Here is a 21490-nt window from a genome sequence, read left to right as displayed (position 1 = left end):
TAGCAAATTCATGTGCAAAAAACAAAAAAAAAAAAAAAAAATGTAGATTTAATTCCACACAACTAAGGTAAAATTTTCACAACTGTAATCAAATATACATATTTCCAGCTGTACCCACACAAGTGCTTGGACCACTTATGTAGCTGTAATTTTCAAGAGCTGTTTGCACAATTTATGAAGTTTAATAAATAAACAATAGTGCTGAGAGAGAGAGAGAGATGCCACTTTTTTTGCATGGATTACAGATATTCAACAGCAAATAATATCAAGAAATCCTCTCTTTTTAGTATTTATGTGTAATTGTAGATAATAAGTAACTTAGCATTTGTTTTAAAGTTCAGCCTGAATGTATCATTCAGCAAGACCATTATTGTAGCAAAAACAAAACTCAGTGATCTTTGTTATTATGCAAAAAAAAAAATAAATAAATAAAAAAGACTATGCACACACACACACACACACACACACACACACACACACACACACACACACACACACACACACACACACACACACACACACACTCTCTCTCTCTCTCTCTCTCTCTCTCTCTCTCTCTCTCTCTCTCTCTCTCTCTCTCTCTCTCTCTCTCTCTCTCTCTCTCTCTCTCTCTCTCTCTCTCTCTCTCTCTCCTCTCTCTCTCTCTCTCATCTCTGCACACATATCTACTGCATTTTTAGTATTTTTTCTCTGAAATATATTTATCATTTTCTTTCATTTGAACATGTAAGTGTGGTGATTTAAAGAAAGATGCCTATACTCTGTTGGGAAATTGTGCATATTGTGTTATAGTTAAATTAGATTATGTGTGCCCTCATAGGAAAAGTTAAAGGTATATGAATTTTCTGTGATTCCACACAGTTCTGGAGGAAGTGGGCAAAAAATTTAAAAGTTTAATACTACGTACTGTATAAGTGGATTTTCATTATAGCTATTTGTTTTGTTATAATGATGGTTGTAGTTGGTTTTGGCATTCCTTTTTGAATTAAACAAGCTCATCATAAGTTGCAAGACCTAGTTCAAGCATCAAATTTCATTTAGACATATTTCAAATTACCTATACTAAAATGCATGTGAAACCAAAAATTGCTAGTCAGGGAATGGTAGAGATTTGAAATACATCACATTTCACATAATCCAGTATCGAATTAACTATGATATGCTGTGTTAATAATAACAAAATGATGCCAGAAAGCAAGCTTATACAATATCAAAAAAAAAAAAAAAAAAAAAAGAGTAAAATGAAATACCCATTCATATGTAGAGTATATTTTGAATAATTTTGTAAACTTGGATATAATGAATTATCCTGAAGGATATCCTACATGGCATGTTCTTAGATATGTAAGAACATGTAGTATTCTTACATATCTTGTTGTAACTGTTTATTTCTTTAATTTCAGCTCATCCAGATTACAATGGTGGTTCACCGGTTACTGAATTTGAAGTGGATATGACTAGCTCAGATAATATCACTCAGCAGGCATATAGGGGTAGTGACACCACATGTGTTGTGTCAGGGCTGCTGCCTGGGAGGCCATATCTCTTTCAAGTTAGAGCTTATAATAAAGTTGGGGTAAGTCCATGTTAATCCTATATTAGTTGAAATGTAGTAAAATTACAAGTTATTCTAAAGTGGTTAAATGCAATCTTAAAAAATATATATTCCTTTTAAGTTTTCAGATGATGGTTGTTGTTATATGTGAACTTCTTTCTTTGCACTTAACAATGATTCTATGTGCTTATTGTAAAGTGTATAGTGATCCAAATAATTAATTTATACTCTCCTGTATACATTTTAACCACTCAAATCCAGCAACTTCAGGTTCTGATCCTTGCCAGGTTTTGGAGTTTTCTGGATTTCAGATGGTCATCATAGTCACAAAAAAAAAAAAAAAACCCTGCATTTCTACGGAAATATGACATTTCTGTACTGCAACTTGCTGTACAATGTATACTTTTTTTTTAAAGAGAAAGAAAACATACAGTACATGAAAAGTGTTATAAATACAGGGTGTTCAGAAAGTTGCTATATATCTACTTCAAAGGACAGTAAGCTTTAAATGTTATTGTTACAAATCATTTGTTATTGCTCAGTTTTACTTACATAAGTAGTCCATTACAATAGTTGTTCAAATTGACCTCTGTGGACATCCAAACAGGCCTGTACACATTTAATTTTATTTTCAAAAACCTTCTTTAGTTTTTCTTGTGCAATGCCTCTGATGTAAGTAGTTACAAAAGTTTGGAGTTCCCGAAGTAATTATGGGTTTTCTTCATAAACTTTATTTTTTTGCTGCTCCCCACCGATAAAAATCGGGTGGATTCAAGTGTGGTGAATGAGGGGGTTGGGGGAGCACAGATTTTTTGAGCTATTTGATCAGCAAAAATTTCACATAGGAGTGTCAGATTGTGCAGCAGTATGGGCAGTGGTGGAATCTTGCTGAAACCACCCTTCTTAATTTTATCCTCATTCAGTTTGCCCATGAATTGGTAAAGAATACTGGAACAGTAACATTCAGAGGTTTATGTTTCATTGAAGAAGATAGGCCCAGTGATTCTTCTTTTGGAGATAGCAACCCAAACACCAACCTTCTGCTGATGGAGAGGTGTTTGATGTAGACTGTAGACTGTGGATTTTTGGATGTCCATAATCGGGTATTTTGAGCATTCACATACTTTGACAAATGGAACCATACCTCATCAGTGAAGAATGCAAGATCCAGAATACCATTGGTATTTTAAGTAATGAACTGTTAAAACCACTGACAGTAATGTACCCGCTCAGTGGCAGATTAAGGATAGTTGGGGCCCCTAGGCAAATTATATTTGGGGGCCCCCCAAAAAAATAATAATAAAATAATAATAATAAAAAATAAATAAAAGTTAGGTGGCAAATAAATGAAATTTTGTACTTTTGAATTTTTTGCTTAAATTTGCGCTTAAATTAATCAAGATTTTTGCTTAAATTAATCGAGATTTTTATGATGTTTACTGAAAACATTAATCTAATTTAGAGCACTATAGGAAAATGTCTTGGCTTGGGGGTCTCCCAAAGCCTGGGCCCCTAGGCATGTGCCTCATTGCCTTAATAGGTAATCCGCCACTGTGCCCGCTTTTGGTGATCTGCTGCTTTTAATGGACAACTGTAGTTTCGTATGGGGAAAAGGCATAACTTCTTCCTTACCACTAAATGTGCAGTTGCAAGATCAATGTTTTGCTGCCATGACAACTTCAGCATTGAATTTGCAGGACTTTTCAGCATTGAATGTGAAATATTCAGGAGTTTTTTCTTTTCTGTCAGTTTTGGTAGATTTTCTACCACATCTGTCTGCACAGCATGCAGATGGTATTAGCACATTTGGAAATTTCTTATAAAAGTTTTCTCAGACACTTTGCTTATACTCACCACCTTTATTAAAGACATACTCAACAAAACAAATGTGCTCCTCCGGTGACAAAACCATTGTTAATGCACTCCACAATTGGCTGCACAATAGCCATCTCACAGCCAACTGACCTTGAAACACATCACTAGGTCCATGGGATCTCATATAATTTTACACATTGTTATCATAGAGGTGTATAGTGTTTTTTTTTTTTCTTTCTTCCCCAGACACCTTGTATGATAAGGTAAAAAAAAAAATTGTCCCCCCCCCAATACAAACACACACTCACGCATGTACCATACCGTGCAGGGTATATTTTTTGAAGGAAGAAAAATGAAAAGCTTTGAACAGTCAGTTAAGTTCCACTTTCAAATTACCTATTGGAGTAATTGAAAATTGAAAAGTAATTTTGAAAAGCTACATTCCTTTGGGCTACTTAATTTTGTTTATTGCAGCATGTGGGCAAATACAAATGGTTGAAAGTTACTATGTTGATGATTTTATAAATGACAATCTGAAAGTTGTGAAAACATTTCACGAAGAGTAAGCATTTCACACATGCAGTCCCTCACTTATCAGTGAGTCAGCCCAAAGTGCCAAATGATAGTTTCCAAGTGATTTCTCTAGTGCAAATTAGCCAGTGTTTTCATCTAGTGTGAATACCTTCATAATGCCCCTCCTTTTTTTTTTTTTTTTTTTTTTTTTGCTTGCAAAGTTACCTAACACTTGAATTGTACTGCTACTCACTAGCAGCATACTGTTACCTAACTTTTCTGATTGCTTAGTCACTTGTTGTTACTGTTCCTGGTTCCATGTGGTGGGTTGGAAATATGGGTGAAAAAGCAACCCCTGGGGTTAAAGGAGGAAAACCCTGCCCTCCACTTCAGCTTATGCTCTCATCATACTATGACATAAATGAAATTGACACTGACTCATTGCATTCAAAATGATTACATGTAGAAATAAGATTGACCACAACAAGAATGTCTATCATTCCATGTTCTTCACTCCTTGTTAAATAGAATATTTTTCAGTTTCTTATCCAGAAAAGTTTTTAGAAAATTCAGATTGACTCACAATGGTGAGATGACTTAGATCCAGTGACTAACTTATTTAAACTATGAATAATAATCATTCTGAGAAGGCGCCTCCGTAGCCAGGTGGGCAGGAGCAGCAGTGCGTAGCACATGCTTCTTGATTAGACCGGGGTTCAAGCCTGTGCCCACCAAATACAGAGGATGCAGAAAGGTCAGGTAATGACCACTGCATATCCCCGGAGAAATATGGCCTTAGTTGCTAATGCTCCTAAAAACCACATAACAACAACATTCTGAGAAGTTGCTTAAGCTTTCACCCTTTGGCAGTATACCTGTAAAAGCTACCTACTTGCAACACAGTAACAGGCTCTCATTGCATGGTGCATCTTCACCACTGTCTAATCCATGCTAAAATTCTGCAACCCAGTTTTTGACCATGGTGTATGAAAGACAAGATTCCCCTAATGTTTGCTGCTTGTCTTTGTGAATTTCTTTCAGTGATAATCCCTTTAAATCAAGGTACTCAATGACTGCATGGTTCTTTATTCTCTCAAAAGTTGCGATCTTCATTCACCTTCCACATTTCAATGCTCTCTGTAAAGGAGAAGAATACAGTTACAAACCCAAGACTTTCTGTGAACACTCAAGAAGAGTCACAGCACAGATTGGAAATAATCTTTTATGAAAAACTTTTAACCCACCTCCTTCCTGTAGATATGGACACTGAACATCCAACCTTTCCAAAGAAAGAAAATATGAAACTAGACTGCCTGAATAGATTGGAACAAAAAACTAAGTCTCACTTATTTTTAGGTTTGAAACTATTTGTCATCAGTACCTTTTTCATCATATTTGAGCTGAAATGTTCCAATTTATTGTTTAAATTGGACTAAGTTAGTAATTCCAAAAGTGGACAATACCGTCCTCCAGGGACAGTGGAATTACTTGGGGCTGCTAAGAGGTAAGGAGGTAGCAGGGAGGCACTGGAGGAGGTGGGTTCTCTGCACATTAGTGACATACAGGGTGTTTTGATTAAAATGCACCAGGGTCAAATAGTCTCACTTATTTTAAGTTGCTATTTGTCATCAGTACCTTTTTTTTTTTTTGCCATATTTGAGCTGAAATGTTCAAATTTGCTGTTTAAATTGGAATAAGTTAGCGATTCCTAAAGTGGGCATAGATAATACCTTCCCCAGGGGCGGCGCCTCCGTAGCCAGGTGGGAAGGAGCAGCAGTGCGTAACACATGTTTCTTGATTAGACCGGGGTTCGAGCCCGTCACCACCAAATACGGAGGATGCGGAAAGGTCAGGAAATGACCACCGCATATCCCAGAGCAATATGGCCTTAGTTGCTAATGCTCCTAAAAACCAAATAACAAATAACAAATTCCCCAGGGGTGTTGGAATTACTTGGTGGGGGCTAAGGGGTAAGGGGCAGCAGGGAGGCACTGGAGGAAGTGGCCCCTCTGCACACATTCCCCTCGACGTGTGCACCTGTACGTGGTGAGGGGACCTCCCAGTGATGCTGCTGGTCTTTCAGATTAGCATCACTGGGACTAACACCCATACCTTGGTTCCAGGGTTACATCATTGTAATCCGGCGTGTGCAGCCGTGCACCGCAACCCGTGGAATTAGGAAAGGGGATCCTGGTGGTTGAGGGGCCCAGCCTTAATACACCACCTTGGCCCCTGCTTCAACAAGACAGGTGGTCCCAGATCGGCCCGACTGGGATCAATTGGCGGGTGGTTCTTACTACTAGGGTCAACTGCGTTCCAATAAGTCTCCCTCCCTTTGGTCCTGGGACGGGATCAAGGCTTATTGGAAACGTGGGTATGGTGCTCCTAAGCGAACTTGGCATCCCATTTGTGTACGCAGTACCTGCTAGTTCATGAGTGGGTGTCCCCTCGTAGGGCTCCATGGTGGGTGAGGTACTTAGGGCATCGGAAATTTTTCTTACTCCTATGAGTAATTTAAATCCTTCTTCTTCTGGGGCCCCAAAAAGGCCCCTATCTAATCGATCTTCAGATGAGAGTAACAACAATTCTGTTAAAAGAGCCAGAACTGAGGAGAAAACACCATCTGTGACACCTCTTTTCCTCCTTCTCCATTCCACCGGAGAACAGTCAATTGGGAAAATGTCACCTTTCTTTTATCCAGAAAGGATTAGAAGGGATGGCAGGGTCACCCAAATCTGTAAAATGACTGCGTTCTGGAGATATTTTAGTTGAAGCATCAAACACAAAGCAAGCTGAAAAGATTTTGAAAGCCACATATATAGGTGAAATACCCATCATCATAACCCTCACAAAACTTTGAATTCTTCACGAGGTGTCATATGAGAGTGGGATCTTCTTCACGTTTCTGAAGAAGAGATCTGCTCTGAATTAAAAGAACAAGGAGTGACAGCTGTCAAGCGAATATCCATGCTTAAGGATGGGAATCTCATCCCTACCAGAGTTCTCATCCTAACATTTAACACCCCACGGCCTCCAAATTCCATCAAGGCAGGGTACTTAAACTGCCCAGTGAGGATTTACGTTCCAAACCCACTGAGGTGTTTTAAATGCCAAAAGTACAACCACTCACAAACAGCTTGTCGTGATAACCATGCCTGTGCCCGATGTGGTGCTAAAGATCACGAGAGAAAGGAATGTCTAGCTCCTAAGCCAAATTGTGCTAACTGTCGAGGAGAGCACCCTGCATACTCTCGAGCATGCCAGCGGTGGAAGGATGAAAAGGAGATTCAAAAATTAAAAACGGAGCTGAACATCTCCTACCCAGAGGCCAGAAAACACATTCAACCAATAAATAGCGGGAAGCCTTCATATGCCCAGAAAGTTTCTGGTAAGAGTACCATCGGGACCCAAACTGATATGACTGTCGCTCCGAGGGATTCTTTTACTCCCATTGCTCGCTATTTATTGAGTACAATAAAGCCCACCCAAAAATCGCAGTCAGCTGCCATTCCAATATCGGTACCTCCCAGTGCTCCAGCATTATCAACAGCGAGCACTAAACTAACATCACAGAAAAGTGAACTGCCCACTTCAGGCAACAAATAATGGATATTGAAACCAAAGAGGTACACGATGAGTCAGTCTTGGAACTCTTTGCGGAGGAAGAAATGGACACAGGACAGCATCCATACTTCCCCAGGAAAGATAATCCAAGACTGACAAAATTAAGCCCTCTGCACCTCGGAAGCTGCCTGATGGACCCACCAAGCCCAAATAATGATTAATTCCTACAGTGGAATTGTCGTGGATTCCGGCAAAATATTGATGACATCAAGGCACTCCTGCAAAAGCACAAACCAGCTTGCTTTTGCATACAGACTTATTTAAAGGCAAATGATCACCCCACCGTGCATAACATCACCATTATTCATAAGGATAGAATCACGGATGGTCCTGCTCATGGAGGAGTCACAATCCTTGTCGGCAACGAGATCCCATTTCAGCTTTTGCAGCTTACAACTAGCATTGAGGCTGTAGCAATTCGCCTTACAGTGGGGTTCTTATTAACTGTCTGCTCTGTTTATTTGCCACCTGGGTTTGACATCCCTCAGAAAGACCTTGATGATCTTATCATGCAATTGCCTTTCCCTTGTTTAATTCTTGGGGATTTTAATGGACATAACACTCTGTGGGGTAGTGCTAGCATCAATGGAAGGGGATGAGTCATAGAGCATATGCTCACTGACAATAACCTCTCCCTCCTAAATGTGGGAACAAACACCTTCTTCCACATGCCTACCCGTACATTCTCTGCCATTGATCTTTCTATCTGCTCTCCTTCCTTCACTTACTTGGAAGGTAGAAGAAAACCCATATGGAAGCGATCACTTTCCCATGATAACCACCCTAACTAGTGGTAGACCGTGTCTGCCATTTAGTTTACCGCGATGGAAGATTGATCAGGCTGACTGGAATGCCTTTCAACATCTGGCAAATCTTGACATTGCTACAGTCAGTCAGGAGCCAATCAATGACGCAGTCATGTATGTCACAGAAACGATTGTCCAAGCAGCTGCAATTGCAATCCCAAAATCATCCAGCCGGTTCCCACTATTTCCCAAACGTTGGTGGAATTCAGAATACACAGCAGCAAAAAAAGCACAAAACAAAGCCTGGGGGATATTCCGCCGATATCCCACTGAAAATTTAATATCATTTAAATGTGCATGGCGAAAGCACGTTATGTACGACGTCAGAGCCAAAGGAAATCTTGGATTCATTTTACATCGTCCATAACTCAGGCTACCAGCTCAAAAATAGTCTGGGATAAGATCCGGAAAATGAAGGGAAAATATCCACCATGCCCTTCAGTGATCCTCGAGCATAGTGGATGTCCAATTGCAGACCGAACTGCAGTTGCAAATACTCTAGGGGAAACATTTGCAAAAATCTTGGCAAGAACATCTTTTCCCGCAGAGTTTTTGGCCCTGAAAAAGAAAAGTAAGGAAAAACTCGCTGAACTTCTATTTAAAAGAGCTTGAATCATATAACAAGCCCTTTTCACAGGAAGAGTTAAATGCAGCACTCTTTCTCACGCATGCAAGTGCTGTGGGGTCTGATTACATCCACTACGAAATGTTAAAACACCTCTCACCATAATCTAAGGATCACCTTTTAATTTTGTTTAACAGAATTTTTATTAACAAACAATTTCCGGATTCCTGGCAAAAGGCTATCGTTCTTGCTTTCCTAAAACCAGGAAAGGATCCTAGAAATCCAAGTAACTATCATCCTATCACTCTGACAAGCTGTTTGTGCAAAGTTCTGGAAAGAATAGTTAATGCACGCCTTGTATGGTATTTGGAAATAAATGGTCAGCTTTCCAGGACTCAGTGCGACTTCCAAAGAAATAGATCCACTCTGGATCATTTAATTCAATTGGAAACGTCCATTCGTGATGCTTTTATTAAATCTGAGCATCTGGTAGCAGTTTTCTTTGATATTGAAAAAGCGTATGACACAGCCTGACAATTTGGAATATTAAAAGACCTCTATAACTTTGGTCTTAGAGGTAACCTTCCTCTTTTTATTAAAAATGTTCTTTCGAATCGCCAATTTCAAGTCCGTTTAGGATCCAACCTCTCACGAGTATTCTTTCAGGAAGAGGGGGGTCCCACAAGGATCCGTTCTAAGTGTCACGCTTTTTGCAATCAAAATAAACTATCACAGAACAACTTTCACCCATGGTAAACAATGCCCTCTATGTTGACGATTTTGCTATATTTTGTCATTCATGCAATATGAGGGTCATTGAAAGGCAACTGCAGAAAACCATTGATCATCTTACAGCTTGGTCTTTGGCTAATGGGTTCAGATTTTCATCACAGAAGACTGTGTACACTTCTGTCACAAACGTAATCTTCATCCTGACCCAGAATTAAGGCTTGGGAAAAACAACATCCCAGTTGTAGCAGAATTCAAATTCCTTGGACTTATTTTTGCGATCATCCCACTTGGGCATCCGTTTTTGAGCCACACTGGGAAAACCTCTACAACACCCTTTGGACTGCCAACAAACCTTTTGGTATTCGGATTCAAGGGCTGTTGAATGAACTAGATATGACGGTAGACAGTAGCCACCCAGGCAATTCCTTCCACCCTGGCATGCCTATTTTCCAACTCGTGACTCCTCCCTTAAGATCTGGGAGAAGGCTGCTACACTGCCTGAGGCGCCTCCGTAGCCAGGTGGGCAGGAGCAGCAGTGCATAGCACACACTTCTTGATTAAACTGGGGTTCGAGTCCGTGACCACTAAATACGGAGGATGCGGAAAGGTCAGGGAATGACCACCACATATCCTTGGAGCAATATGGCCTTAGTTGCTAATGCTCCTAAAAACCAAACAACAACAACTACACCACCATCTGTCTACCAGCAACTCTTTGCGCAACATAGACAACAGTATTCTGACTTTCTGCCAGTCTATACAGATGGCTCAAAGTTAGAATGTTATGTGGGATCTGCTGTTGTGTTCCCTCACAAAATGTTATCCAATAAGATCCCACAAGACACTAGCATTTATACTGCAGAGTTGCGTGCAATAGAAACAGCCCCAGATCATATTAAAAATCGCGACTGCCAGTGGTATATTGATTTATTGTGATTCATTAAGCGTGTTACAGGCTCTAGTATTGGTGAGCCATAACCCTCATCCGATCCTGTCCAGGATCCTGCAGATTCTTTTTTCTCTTGTGGAATTAGAGTTTGATATTCGCTTTTGCTGGATCCCAAGCCACATTGGGATCTGAGGAAATGAATTAGCTGATACCACTGCCAAATCAGCCATTTCCCTGGATAATCATTGCCTGTCAGTTCCTTATACAGACTACATGCAAATAATACGTTCTAAATTATATTCCCAATGGCAATATTCCTGGCACAGACAGGCTATAAATAAACCACATTAAGCCTGTAATCATGCAATGGCAGTCCAGTCTACGTAGGGTTCGAAGAGAGGAAGTTGTTCTTGCTCGGCTCCGCTTAGGTCATAGTCATCTAACGCATTCCTATTTTCTGAGGGCGGATGACCCACCTATGTGTGAGATGTGTAACATTATTTTAACCTTCCGTCATCTTTTTATAGAATGTTCTGTTTTTATAGCAGCACGACGCTTGTATTTTATCGCTTTTAATAATTTGACTGAACCATTTACACTCAATCAGATAATAGGTGACAGAGACAATATGTCCGACGTTTTTAACTTTTTACAATCTATTAATTTGTATACAAAGATCCAAGTTTTATACTTTATATGCTTTTATTTTATACCTTTTTTTTTTACGTAATAGTTAATTGCTTGACGTGGTAGCCTAGGCTACCAAAATGTTTAGTAGCCTTTTAAATTTGACTTGACGCATTATGGCCTTAACTGTCAATGCGCCATTAAAAACCAAATCAAATGAAATCAAATCTGCACACATTGATTGCTTATTTACAATTAACAAGGTTAGAGCCTAAGACGAAATACTTTCCTTGCTTCACATTTTAAGTTTTGTCTTTGTTGTTATTTGGTTTTTAGGAGCATTAGCAACTAAGGCCATTCCCTGACCTCTCCGCATCCTCCATATTTGGTAGTCACAGGCTCGAACCCTGGTCTAATTAAGAAGCGTGTGCTATGCACTGCTGCTTATGCCCACCTGGCTACAGAGGCGCCATTTTAAGTTTTGGTGCTCTTATCACTCTCAAAGCTATTTCTTTTGGTCAGTTTGTATTTACAATTTGTAGTTGTCACAAGATAACCAATAATTGGTATTAGCTATTGATTTTCTTAAAAATTACTTATGTAGTAGTTGAAGTTTTATGCATGTTTGGTGTAAGTAGGTAAATATAAACGTTTTATGCTGGTTTTAGTGTGGTCATTCAACTTCTCTCCAAGCAAAGAAATAGACTTCCACCATTTACTAAATGTGACGATTTAAGACTACTTCCGATTGACTTTAAAGCAGACATTGGGAAACTGGTATCACTTCATCAAGTCCATCCATCTCATTAAGAATTTATTGAACAGTAAAGTAGTTACTAAATGTAGTATCTAAGATTGTTAAATGACTATCAGACTTTTAAAAGCTAGTATCACTGGATCAAGTCCATCAATTTTGTTGAATAAATTAAACTAAAGAGTTTTAATTGGATTTTGAAAAATTTGTAGTTAATTGTTACTATTTTGAATTTTATTGTGTTATTATCATCCTTAGTGGGTTATGCAGACCCAGTGGTGAGCTATAGTGGACTTGCATGGGCTCGCTAGAGCCCATTGTTGAAACGATATTTATTTTACAAATGAAATCCTGAATTTAATTATTGAGCATCCAGAGCCGGAACTATGGTGGGGCGAGTGGGCCCCCATCCCAAGCATTTTAATGGCACAATCGACCAGTTATGTACAATTAGTTCTCGACTTTACGAGTTAATTCGTTCCTAGCGCGTGCTCGTAAAGCGAAAACTCGTAAAGCAGGAATTCATTTCCCATAGACATAAGGTTAAAAATAGGGGTTACGTTCTCAACAATGAAATTAGTTAGCTAACAAGTTTATGCTTAAACAATGATTGATTTATCGAAAGAAATGAAAATGTGGCATGTAAAATCAAGCAAATTATAATAATAGAAAAATTATTTCTGACTTACAAATGTTAAAGAATGTTTATTCTTCGTCATCATCGACTAAGTTCACACTCGTTGATCACTCATTGTTGGGTAGGCACTCGTTGGTTTGTTGCACAAGGAGTTGTCTTCTTGAGAAATGTTTCAAGAGGCTTTTGTTTCCAAGATAATCTTCTCTTTTTTTTATAAATTTCACGATTGCATGCATAAGCATTTTTAAAGGCACACACAAATTGCAACTAACACTAACATGATTCGCGTGGAGTAACAATTTTAAGAAGCTTAAAAAAAAAAGGAATGAAGAGAAGATTCTGAAATTTTATTTGTTTTTTATACGATTGAAGATTTCAGTAAAGGGGAAACACATTTCACCATAATAACGTAAAAACCCACAATTCCAGCTATCGGTGTTTTCACAAATGCAATAATGTCGAGTTTACTACCCTTTTATAATTGCTGGTACTAACAGAAAAGCCCAATAAACTGGAAAGTGCAAATTGTTTTTATTGTTTTGTGGTCGTGACCTCCAGAAATGTGCTTTAGAAAAATATTACAAAGGTGTTTAAAATTGATTATTATAAAGGAACATATGATAACGATGAAAGGGTAGTACATTTTAATGATTTGAATTGATAACTAATACAATTTACAAACCACGCTCACGACCTTTTATATGGCCTCAGGGTCACGCTTATGACCTTAAAAATGACATTTTAGAGAGATAAATAGCTTAGTTATACAGCGAAAATTTCAACTTCCGAGATCTTGAAATGAATTACCAAAAAACACAATATAGTAGTAGTAGTAGTAGTAGTAGTGGCATGTGATGCAAGAAAGCAAGTGAATGAGCTTATGCAGTATCAGCCAAAAAATAAATCACACCATTTCCTCCAAATGCCTGTCCAGTTCCTCCTTAAATTTATTTAACCTATCAACTTCCACAATGACAGATGGAAGTTTGTTCCAACAATTAACCACCCGCTGGCTAAAGGCAAATTTCTGCACATCTATTCTACATCTGTTTTTTCTTAATTTGAATTTATGTCCCCTTAGGTTCGTAATCTGAACAAGTGGAAGGATCCCATCAGAATTCAGCGTGCTCAACCCATTCAAGGCTATTGGGTTGAATTATTAATTGCCGTAATGTGTTATTGGGTTCACATTACGGCATTTTAACGATACGATGGTGTCTCTGGAACTGATTAATATTGTAAAGTGGGGTACATTGTATTGCATAGCTACGCACGTGTTTTGGAATGCGGTATTTATGTATTTATGAATGATTAACATTCATTTTTTGCAATTAATGTTCATATTTTCGATTTGTTGACACTTGGGGGGAAAAAAAATTCTTAAACCCGGGAGCTCATAAAGCGAAAACTTGTAAAGCGAGAACTGCCTGTATTTTAAAATTGCTTCATTTTTGAGTTAATTCCAGTCGGACCACTGTTTAACGAATTTCTTCATAGCGATTTTTTTAAAAATTCCCCTTGGTTTCTACGGAAACTGTTAAAATAATTTCCATGGAATGAATGGATTAGGCAACTTTGTACGCATTGTTCTCAGCTCTGGCCTTTAGGCAATTTAGGTAATTAGAAAGTGCGAATTAAGGGTGAAAGGGATTACCGTTCCACAACGTTACTGGTGTCCATAAAACCTATGCAGCCACATTCTGAGAAGTTAGGACAACTGATATGAGCAATGGTTGGGGCAACCAATAATTGGGATTTTGTCAGAAAAAGTAAGTGGGGTTTGGCAGACATGGACAGCATTTTGTTCCTTGCATTGGAATAAAATGCAGTTGATTTGGAAAGTCATCTTGTTTCATCTGACTAAGATTTTTAACATTGAAATTTGAAAAAGTGCTTCTTCAAAGAAGCTTCTGTGTCTCAGCTAGATCTAATGAAAATGAAGGAAAGGGCAACATCTCACTACACTGTAATCAGCTCTGTTAATTCTTTAGAGATCCTCTTCAATGGGCATAAAATGAAGCCTGTTTACATAATTTACCAAAAAAAAAAAAAAAAAAGTTTCTATGTGTGTAATAGATAATAAATAAACATAAAATATTGACTGGGCTTAGCTGCAAGGTTCTGGGAAAAGGTCTGAAATGATATATATATATTATTTTTACTATTATTTTTTTTTTATAGGCTGGACCCTGGTCAGATCCTCTTGAGGTAGTAAGTGGAGCAGGTCCTCCTGATGCTCCCAGAAATCCCCAAGTTTTATGTCATACATCATATGCTGCCACAGTGATGTGGGAAGAACCTGTTAACAATGGGGCTGCAGTTACCGATTACTGTGTAGAATGGAGCAGAGTGGAAGATCAAGATTTCACACTGGTAAACAACTTTACTTATTGTAGGCGTGATTTTCATTGGAAATATTGTAGGCTTGATTTTAATTTTTCATATTGGAATATTGCAAGTATAGTGAAAGTTTTTAATCAAAATATTTTTCACACTGATCGTGTTCAGTACTTATGTGCATGTAAAATCTTTAAACCCAAACTTATTTTAATATAGGATTTTGAATATCATTGTTAAAGCCCAGATTTTTGGGCACTAAAATGTAATCAAATTCAAAATGTAAAAATTAAAAATTGGATCTTAAACTTAAAACTTCAGAAAATGCATTTTGTATTAGCAGAATGATGTGAGGATACAGGCTTATGTACCATTAGCAAAAAAATAAATAAATAATAATAATAATATAAAAAAAAAAAGCACTCCACCATACCTTTATCAATAGCAGCAACTTTCCAGTTTGTACAGCAGCCTTTTATGTGCAACAGTATCAAAAGCTTTCTGAGAAATCCAAGTATATGGTATCAAAATTATTTTTTGCATTCAATTCCTTTGTGACCACACCGTAATATCCAGTCAAATTGGTCAGGCAAGATTGCCCCTTAACAAACCCATGCTGTGTCTGAACTATAACTGCAGTCTTGTCTAGATGATCTTGCATTACTTCTTTAACCAGTGACTCCATTACTTTCCCTGGAACAGTAGTAGTAGTAATGGAGGCATGTGGTGCAAGAAAGCAAGTGTTATGAGCTTATGTAGCATCAGCCAAAAAAAAAAAAAAAAAAAAAAAAACAATTTCACACATCCACCCTCTAAAAGTTTGTTCAGTTCCTCCTTGAAGGAAAATTTCTGCACATGTATTCTACAACTGTCTTTCCTCAATTTGAATTTATATCCCATCAGGTTCGTAATCTGAGCAATCAGAAGAATCCCATTAGAATTCAGCATGCTCAGCCCATTCAAGGCCTTATACACCTCAATCAGATGACCTTGCAGGTGCCTAGTCTCCAGTTAGTTTGACTTTAGATAGAAGTTAAACTAACCAGTCTATAATTACTCATGTCACCCATTGTGAATTGGGGATACACTTTTCCAGTTCGTAGGAACTGCACCTGAATCCAAGGATGCTCTATTATTTATGGCTAAGGGTTTGCTTACCTCCCTTGCTGCCTCCTTTAATATAACTGGATAGATCCCATCCACTCCTGGTGCCTTTCTTAAATTTAACTTCAACAATTTCTCCTCCACTTTCCTCTCAGTTATTACAAAATCATTTAACTCCCTACTAGAGTTTGATAAACTTCTGGCCTCCACTTCTCTCCAGAATTCCTCGTGTGAATGTAGATGCAAAATACTCGTGGCGAGTACAGTGGTCTCCGACAGTTTTTAAATTCTGTACAGTGGGATCAACTGACGATGTTACCAACAGTAAATTCTAAGTGGAAAGCATTCAAGGAATTAATCGTGGATGCTACTAAAAGTTTCATACCTATTAAGAAATATTGTTCAAGGTTTAGACCTAAATGGTTGTCAAATGAACTAATGAGACTCGTAACAGAGAAGAAAAATGCATGGGATGCATATAAATTATCAAGAAACTCAGAAGCCTATGGCAGATATAAGTTAATCTGTAATCAGGTCACAAAGGAGGTTCGGCAGGCGAAGGCAGATTATGAGAAATCCTTGGCAAAAGATGCTAAGAAAAACAGCAAGGATTTCTTTACTTATATAAACTCTAAAAGGAAGGGGTTGAATCTGATTGGTCCACTTGACATCGATGGTTCGACTGTTGATGATCCTGCTCAGATAGCAAACAAACAATGATTATTTTGCATCTACATTCACACATGAGGAATTATTAAGGTTTGAAAATGGCAGAAGGTTATCAAATTGTAGCAGGATACTTAATGATTTTGTAATAACTGAAAGCAAAGTGGAAGAGAAATTGTTGAAGTTAAACATAAGAAAAGCACCTGGGGTGGATGGGATCAATCCAGTTATATTAAAGGAGGCGGCAAAGCAACTAAGCAAACCCTTAGCCATAATTATGAGAGCATCCTTGGACTCACAGGAGGTTCCCACGGACTGGAGATGTGCAAATGTATCCCCAATTCACAAAGGGGGGATCGAAGGGTGACACGAGTAATTACAGACCAGTTAGTTTAACTTCTGTTCCGGGTAAAATAATAGAGTCGCTGGTTAAAGATGCATTGCAGGATCATCTAGACAAGACTGCAGCAATAATTCAGACACAGCATGGGTTTGTTAAGGGAAAGTGTTGTCTGACAAATTTGATAGGATATTATGATGTGGTTACAAAGGAACTGGATGCAAAAAATAATTTTGATATCATATATTTGGATTTCAGGAAAGCTTTTGACACTGTTGCGCATGGAAGACTATTATACAAATTGGAGCAGAATGGTATTAAGGGTAAGTTGCTACAATGGATAAAAGGATGGTTAAGTGCGAGAACACAGAGGGTGGTAATCAATGGGTGCTGCTCTTCTTGGACTAATGTTATTAGTGGGGAGTCCCACAGGATTCGGTGTTGGGTCCACTGTTGTTTTGTATATTTATCAATGATATTGATGAAGGTATATCAGGCTTAGTGTCGAAGTTTGCAGATGATACAAAGGTTGGCAAGGTTGTTAATGACAGTAATGGCAGTATGCTACTGCAACAGGATCTAGATAATTTGGGCAGATGGGCTAAGAAGTGGCAACTGAAGTTTAACCTTGACAAATGCAAAGTACTGCATATGGGTAGAAGTAACCCCAGAGAAACGTACCAACTGTGTGGTACTACACTTAAGGTGGTAGAAAATGAAAAAGACCTGGGAGTAATTGTGCAGTCAGATATGAAGTTTTCTGAGCAATGCAGACAGGCTGCCAGGGCAGGTCATGGAGTTTTGTCAATGATATATAGGAATTTTGCTAGCAGGGAAAAGGAGGTGATTATCCCTCTGTATAAGGCAATGGTCAGGCCACGCCTTGAGTACTGCGTACAGATCTGGAGGCCTCATTTTAGGAAGGATGTAGATTTACTTGAGTGTGTACAGAGAAGGGCAACAAGATTGGTGAGGGGAATGAAGGGATCCTCTTATCAAGAGAGGCTTAAGTTCTGCAAATTGCTGTGGCTGGAGACTAGGCACCTGCGCGGTGATCTGATTGAGGTGTATAAGGCCTTGAATGGTTCAGCACGCTGAATTCTGATGGGATCCTTCCACTTGTTCAGATTACGAGCCTAAGGGGGCATAAATTCAAATTAAGAAAGGACAGATGTAGAATAGATGTGCGGAAATTTGCCTTTAGCCAGCGGGTGGTTAATTGCTGGAACAAACTTCCATCTGTCGTTGTGGAAGTTGATAGGTTGAATAAATTTAAGGAGGAACTGGACAGGCATTTGGAGGGAATGGTGTGTGTTTTTTTTTTTTTTTTTTTGGCTAATGCTGCATAAGCTGATACATTTGCTTTCTTGCATCACATGCCACCACCACTACTACTACTCATTGAATTTGTCAGCTACCTGAGCAGGATCATAAACGGTCAAACCATTGATATCAAGTGGACCAATCTGATTCATCCCTTTCCTTCTAGAGTTTATATAAGTAAAGAAGTCCTTGCTGTTTTTATTTGCATCCTTTGCTAAATATTTCTTGTAATAAGCTTTTACTTGCCTAATCTTCTTTGTGATTTGATTACAGTCTAGCTTATATCTACCATAGTCTTCTGTGTCACCATATAATTTATATGCATCGCACACATTTTTCTTCAAGTGCCATTAGTCCATTAGACATTCATTTATGCCTAAACCTTGAATGGGATTTCTCATTTGGTATGAAAAGCCTAGTAGCTTCTGTGATTAATTCCTTGAATGCGTCCCATTTAGAATTGGCTGATCATAACATGATCAGTTGATCCCTCTGTATAGAATTTAAAAACTCTCTGAGACCACCATAATTGCCTTTATGAAAGCAAAAACCCTTCCCCTTTACCTCTTATGGTAGTTTCATATTTAAATAAATCTCACATGGGTACACTGTGAACACTTACTTACACATTCTTAATACATGAATAATAACTGCTGATAATCAGATCAAGTATTACTCCCTCTGGTTGCCTCTCGAACATGCTGTTGTAGAAAACAGTCATCAAATAAATACACAAGTCTAGCTAGTGTACGAGTGACCAATCCACAAGTTCTGGTCAATATCTGGAAAGATATTCTTTTCTTGAAGCTCTTTCTACTTTACAGTCCCTCTTCAGCATCTTGCAATAGTCAGCCATCATATTGACATTCCACCTCTTCTGTTACCTCATCCCCATGTCTTTAATGTCCTGGTGAAACCTCTCACTCTGTTCTTCACTAATACTTCCTAGATTTTCTGTGAAGTGGTCGATGTGGGAGTGTTAAAAATGTACCATGACACTCATGTTGCAGACCAGTTTGCCAACATAATTTCAACTAAAATTTTATAGTCTGGATCCTTGTTGTTTCCTAAAAAATTGTCAGCAACAGACCTGAAACCAATCCATGCTTGTTTTTCTCTTTTATTTATAGTTCCCTCAATCTCAGTCCCTCACCAGTTTGTGAATTTGAGGTCCTGCAAAAATAGCTTGTTTTAGCTTCTCTTGGGTGATTGATGGGAATTTAGCAAAAAGGTAGTTGAAGCAGGAACCTTCCTGAGGTAAAGTTTTTTTACAAACTTTCATCAAATCCAGTTTGAGGTGGAAGTAGGGTAGTTTTGGTATCTACCAGTGGTTTATGAACTATGTTCTTTGATCCAGGCAATAAATTGGTCCTCTTTGGCCAGACCTTGACATCCCAGTGCTGACTCCTTGCCTGACTGTCTCACTCACACAAAAAGCAAAGCATTTTTTTCAGCAACAGACCTGAAACTAACCCATGCCTGTTTTTCTCTTTTATTTATAGTTCCAGATTGCTGTTCAAGTTTAACTATCATTTTAAAGTCAGCATAGACCAACCAGCCATGTTCTTCATACTTAATATTTTCAATGGCTTCTTCAAGTTCTCATTTGTTTATTTCAAATGCACAGAGTGGGCTACTGGAATTGACCCATATTTTTTTATTTCCATTGTAAAGCCATACGCCTTTGAGATTCCTCTTTGATGAGTCAATAAGGGCTCTACTGTGTAGTATTGTAACTAATTAGTTCATTAAGTCATTTATATTATTGGAAATAACCATAGAATTGTCCTCAGAAAAGTAGAAGACTAGTTCTCATTATCTGTACCATGAGAAAAATGTCCCTTGTGCTAGAAAATATTTTGACTTAAAATGTTTAGAACCAGGGAGTTCTGCAGATTCCTTTGGTAAATTTAAATCTCTTATCAGATCATTGAGTTCATGCTGTGAAAACAGTTGAGGCTGGACTCGGTGTCTCCAGGCATGTAGACTTCAGTTTCATTTTCAGAAACTTCACTTTCAGCACTCTCTGATGCTGCATTCTCCAGTATAAGTAGAAGCATAGAATCAGCAGGTTATATCCATGTGGGACTGATCTAATGGCAGATGGAATATACAAGAATACACAATGCCCTAATTGTTTTGAAAGTTATATATTTAAAAATTTTATTAAAAATAACTACTGTAGACATGAATGTGATATTAGATATTCTAATTCTTTATTAACAGGAAAAAAATATTCAGTGAGAATTTTTTTATTTTTATTTTTGTGCCATTTGCTTTAAAGTTGAAATGTAAAGATGGCTGAAGAATCTACCTTTGTTAGGAATCATAAAATTTAAAAAAGCTATTAGTAATATGAAAATGATATCCCCCCCCCCCATATAGTTTGGTAATCAGTGTGAGGAAAAAAAAGAAATATTGAAAAATGGCCTCAAATGAGTTTAAAATTAGGGATTATCTCAATCCCCATGTCCATGATGATATTTCAAAACATTATACACCCTCCAGTGGGTTAATAGAACAAACCTCTGACATTTAAGATTGCAATAATTGTATTATGGCCTTAGTTGCTATTGCACCAATAACTCAAACTGACGGTAACAACAACAACAACATTGTGTTAATTAAACCTATATTTACTTGTACTTTTATATATTCCTTGTACTCTAACTGAGATGAATATTTGCTCACTTACTAACTTTTAATTTAAAAAAAAGATGGTAAAATTATGCTGTCATAACTTTGTTTTTAAGTAAGCTGTGCTTAACCACATGCTATCTCTACCCTTCATCACTGCCTAGTGTAAACTGTTGTCATTTATAACAGCTGGTTGCTACAAGGAGAGATCATTAACTGTTAAAGCAATTATTAATGTAGATATTCTGGTATCATTATGTGGATTTTGGTTTCAGTAGCGAATGAGTTGTGAAAATTTGAAGTGGTGCTTCAAGTTAAAATGCATTAGGAATAATTAAGTCATTGTACTTGTCAATGGAGCTTAAGGGAAAGACTTAGAGAAGATTTAGAGTTCTGACTTCTAAATGTGTCTAATTGTTTCTGTAGCCAGGTGGGCAGGAGCAGCAGTGCGTAGCACATGCTTCTTGATTAGACCGGAGTTCGAGCCTGTGACCACCAAATACGGAGGATGCGGAAAGGTCAGGGAATGACCACCACATATCCCCGGAGCAATATGGCCTTAGTTG

The 21490-nt window shown here is 38.0% G+C and overlaps 1 protein-coding gene across 2 annotated transcripts in view; it reads left to right on the top strand.

Moving 5' to 3' along the window:
- The window catches only part of LOC150084315 (fibronectin type-III domain-containing protein 3A-like), a 441928-nt gene that overhangs the window by 365389 nt on the left and 55049 nt on the right, over window positions 1-21490 (top strand). For both annotated transcript variants that reach the window (XM_090375975.1, XM_090375974.1), the window contains exons 19-20: window positions 1404-1576; window positions 14699-14890. In XM_090375975.1, coding sequence (XP_090232101.1) covers window positions 1404-1576; window positions 14699-14890 — 365 coding nt within the window. The remainder of the gene's footprint in view (window positions 1-1403; window positions 1577-14698; window positions 14891-21490) is intronic.

This window comes from Mastigoproctus giganteus, chromosome 6, assembly GCF_048544385.1.
Source record: "Mastigoproctus giganteus isolate SK-2022 chromosome 6, ASM4854438v1, whole genome shotgun sequence".
In the NCBI taxonomy this organism is placed as follows: domain Eukaryota; kingdom Metazoa; phylum Arthropoda; class Arachnida; order Uropygi; family Thelyphonidae; genus Mastigoproctus; species Mastigoproctus giganteus.
Note: the sequence above shows the minus strand (reverse complement) of the source record. Positions and strands in the feature narration are given on the sequence as shown.